This window comes from Rhinopithecus bieti, unplaced genomic scaffold, assembly GCF_001698545.2.
Source record: "Rhinopithecus bieti isolate Rb0 unplaced genomic scaffold, ASM169854v2 scaffold_9670, whole genome shotgun sequence".
In the NCBI taxonomy this organism is placed as follows: domain Eukaryota; kingdom Metazoa; phylum Chordata; class Mammalia; order Primates; family Cercopithecidae; genus Rhinopithecus; species Rhinopithecus bieti.
The window spans coordinates 1,231,233-1,235,232 of record NW_016806180.1 but is presented as its reverse complement, the minus strand read 5'-3'; the positions used below and the strand labels follow the sequence as shown (position 1 = coordinate 1,235,232).

General features: G+C 40.7%; 1 protein-coding gene across 1 annotated transcript in view; it reads right to left on the bottom strand.

Moving 5' to 3' along the window:
• Window positions 1–4,000, bottom strand: part of DDX50 (DExD-box helicase 50) — a 43,816-nt gene that overhangs the window by 34,152 nt on the left and 5,664 nt on the right. The window contains exons 3-4 of the mRNA XM_017875003.1: window positions 2,408–2,483; window positions 1,545–1,723 (exon numbers count right to left, since the gene is read on the bottom strand). Of these exons, the coding sequence (XP_017730492.1) occupies window positions 1,545–1,723; window positions 2,408–2,483 (255 nt within the window). The remainder of the gene's footprint in view (window positions 1–1,544; window positions 1,724–2,407; window positions 2,484–4,000) is intronic.

Sequence of the window (4,000 nt, the reverse complement as noted above, 5' to 3'; positions counted from 1 at the left end):
AAAAAAAAAAAAAAAAAAAAAAAAGATACAACACAAATAGCAACAAGAACAGCGGTGTGCCAGGCGTGGTGGCTCACGCCTGTAATCCCAGCACTTTGGGAGGCCGAGACGGGTGGATCACGAGGTCAGGAGATCGAGACTATCCTGGCTAACATGGTGAAACCCGGTCTCTACTAAAAATACAAAAACCCAGGAGGCGGAGCCTGTAGTGAGTCTAGATCCCACCAAGGCACTCCGCTCTGGCCTGGGAGACTGAGCGAGTCTCCACCTCGAAAAAAAAAAAAAAAAAAAAGGCAGTGTTGAGATTATATCCTATGTCCTATTTCAGTCTTTTCCTAATTTCGCCCCAAAACATAACTCTCCAAAAGATTTATCCTGTAAGTCAATACGGCCAACCTGATTTGGGATAGTTAATCCAAGACTATTATGATTTAATTATATTTATATATGTTAATTTGCTCTTCTAATACCACCCAGTTGTCTTACAAAGAACAAATTACTTTTAGTGATACAGCTATTCATATTATGGTGCTGATTTTTTTCTTCACTTTTACTAACCTTAAGTGCACACAGCTTTTTAGGTCAAATTTTAGGCTTACATTTTACAAGTTCCCTCTGTCAGTTGATTTTACATTTATAAAATAAGACAGATGTCTAGCACCCCAATAATATATAAACAAGCAGTATCATTTCAATAATACTCTTCTTAAAAAGTCCATCTGGGCCAGGCGCGGTGGCTCACGCCTGTAATCTCAGCACTTTGGGAGGCCGAGACGGGTGGATCACGAGGTCAGGAGATGGAGATCATCCTGGCTAACACGGTGAAACCCCATCTCTACTAAAAGATACAAAAAACGAGCCAGGTGTGGTGGCGGGCGCCTGTAGTCCCAGTTACTCAGGAGGCTGAGGCAGGAGAATGGTGTGAACCCGGGAGGCAGAGTTTGCAGTGAGCTGACATCGTCCCACTGTACTCCAGCCTAGGTGACAGAGCGAGACTCCGTCTCAAAAAAAAAAACAAAAAGTCCATCTGTGTGTACTCACTTCAGCAGCACATACACTAAAATTGGAATGACACAGAGAAGATTAGCATGACCCCCGCACAAGGATGACATAAAAATTCATGATGCATTCCATACTAAAGGGAAAAAAAGTCAACACTGAAATAAATGATGCTGAACATTTACTGAATGACAAATAAATGAACACCTCTTTAGAAAATTCATTTGTTTAAAAGCAAAGGTCAGGACTGAAAAAAAGAGAAGAAAAGGGTCAACTAAATATATAAACTGTAAATAAGATATACTGGCTTTGTAATTCATGAAATTACAAAAGACATCTATGGATCCATGCACATCACATTCATATGCAAAAACTACTTCATTTTAACTATGCTTGAAATTTCTTTTGTGAAAACAACATATTTTTGCTTTGTAACACAGTGTTAACTTTTCTATCTTGGGGGTACTAGAACTTAGGACTGGTGTAACTTTCTTTCCCTTGCTGTTAGAGTAACGTTTAAAGCTTTTACCCCCTATAATGATTACCTTTGGTGAGCGGCTTTTTTTAATTGTTTCTTGATTTCTTTGGAGTCTTTCAATTAAGGGGATGGCAAAAGAGAATGTCTTTCCTGTTCCTGTCCGTGCTTGAGCTATCAAATCTTTTCCTTCATATACAGGACCAAAGGTCTTAACTTGAATAGGAAAGAGATATGTTACCCCTCGACCTGTAAAATGAGATTTAATTGAAATACTTCTTTACGACTAGCATTAGGAAAAAATATATTCATTTGAAAATGACAATCATGATTCTTCTATGTCTGCCTAACGACGTATCACCTGGTGACCCAGCTATTCCTATCACAAGAATTACTAAAAAATTAGTCTAAACTTTTGACAAATGCATATAAATCTTAAAGCTAAAAACAAGTCAGAATATTGAAAAGGATGATATAAAAGTAACTGCAATTAAAGAAGAGCTACTTCTCCATTCTTTTTATGTTCTCCTTTTGGTCAGAAAAGGCACAGGAGTTTTACAAAATCTAGTGATAGATTTTTAATTGCATATCCATTAAAACTGCATACATTTGGGCCAGCCGTGGTGGCTCACGCCTGTAATCCCAGCACTTTGGGAGCCCAAGGCGGACAAGGTAACAATGTCAGGAGTTCGAGACCAGCCTGACCAACATGGTGAAACACTGTCTCTACTAAAAACACAAAAATTAGCCGGGTGTGGTGGCATGCGCCTGTAATCCCAACTACTCAGGAGCTGAGGTAGGAGAATCGCTTGAACCCAGGAGGCGGAGGTTGCAGTGAGCCAAGATCGCGCCACTGCACTCCAGCCTGGGCAACACAGCGAGGCTCCATCTCAAAACAACAGCAACAACAACAACAACAACAAAACCACATACCTTTCAGAAGCTTTATAGTCTCTTCAGAAATAGGAAAATTGGAGAAGGCTCCTTCTTTCTGTTCACGTGTTAAGGTCTGTAAAAATGAAATCAATGGCCTAAATCATATAATTTATATTCAACTCTTCTTCATTTACTGTTTTTAATTTTGTACAGATTCACTTACAAGGAAACTTAGTGGAACACTCTTTTTTTTTCTTTTTTTTTTTGAGACAGGGTCTCACTCTGTTGCCCAGGTTGGAGTGCAGTGGCACCATCACAGCTCACTGTGGCCACAACCTCTGGGCTCAAACCCTTCCCACCTCAGCCTCCCAAGGAGCCAGGACCACAGGCGCACGCCACCATGCTCACTTACTTTATTTTTTGTAGAGACAGTGTCTCACCATGTTACCCAGGTTAGTCTTAAACTCTTGGCCTCAAGAGATCCACTTGGCCAGGTGCTGTGGCTCACACCTGTAATCCCAGCACTTTCAGAGGCCAAGGCAGGTGGATCACCCGAGGTTAGGAGTTCAAGACCAGCCTCACCAACATGGAGAAACCCTGTCTCTACTAAAATACAAAATTAGCCAGGTGTGGTGGCGCATGCCTATAATCTCAGCTACTCGGGAGCCCGAAGCAGGAGAATCACTTGAACCAAGGAGGCGGAGGTTGTGGTGAGCCGAGATTACGCCATTGCACTCCAGCTGGGACAACAAGAGCGAAACTCCGTCTCAAGAAAAAAAAAAAAAAAGATTCTCCCATCTTGGCCTCCCAAACTGCTGAGATTACAAGCATGAGCCACTATGCCCAGCCAAAAAGGTTATTTATTAATCTAAATCATACAGATGTAGACAAAATTATAAAGATTAACACAAGCCTATAAACTAAGCTAAAAGAAATTACATAATGAGGAATGTAAAGTTTTTCTGAAAATAAGTAATTTATTCTATAGCTTTTAAAAGCTTTTTTATTTAGGTTGCTAATACAAGAGAAAATTACTGTAAGTTTGAAGATTTCTTTAACATATATACAACTTAGCATGACATTATCATGTAACATTTATTGAAAACTCTGTACACTAATGTGTACACAGAACAAAAACAGTATGCCTACCCAGTCAGCTTTACTGTTCATGTGTTTAAAGAGACATACACTAACAATTTTCAAACTTGGAATTAGATAAAAAATAATTTCAAATTCAAATTGCATGCCATTTAAACAAATGTCAATGCTCCTGTTACCTTTTTACAATTAAAAAAAAAATTACAAAAATAACACGCTGTTGGCCAGGCAGGGTGGCTCATGCCTGTAATTCCAGCACTTCGGGAGGCCAAGGTGGTAGGATCACTTAAGCCCAGGAATTCAAGACTAGCCTGGGCAACACAGTGAGACCCTGTCTCTATCAAAAAGAAACAAACAGGCCGGGCGCGGTGGCTCAAGCCTGTAATCCCAGCACTTTGGGAGGCCGAGACGGGCGGATCACGAGGTCAGGAGATCGAGACCATCCTGGCTAACACAGTAAAACCCCGTCTCTACTAAAATAACAAAAACTAGCCGGGCGTGTTTGCGGGAGCCTGTAGTCCCAGCTATTCGGGAGGCTGAGGTAGGAGAATG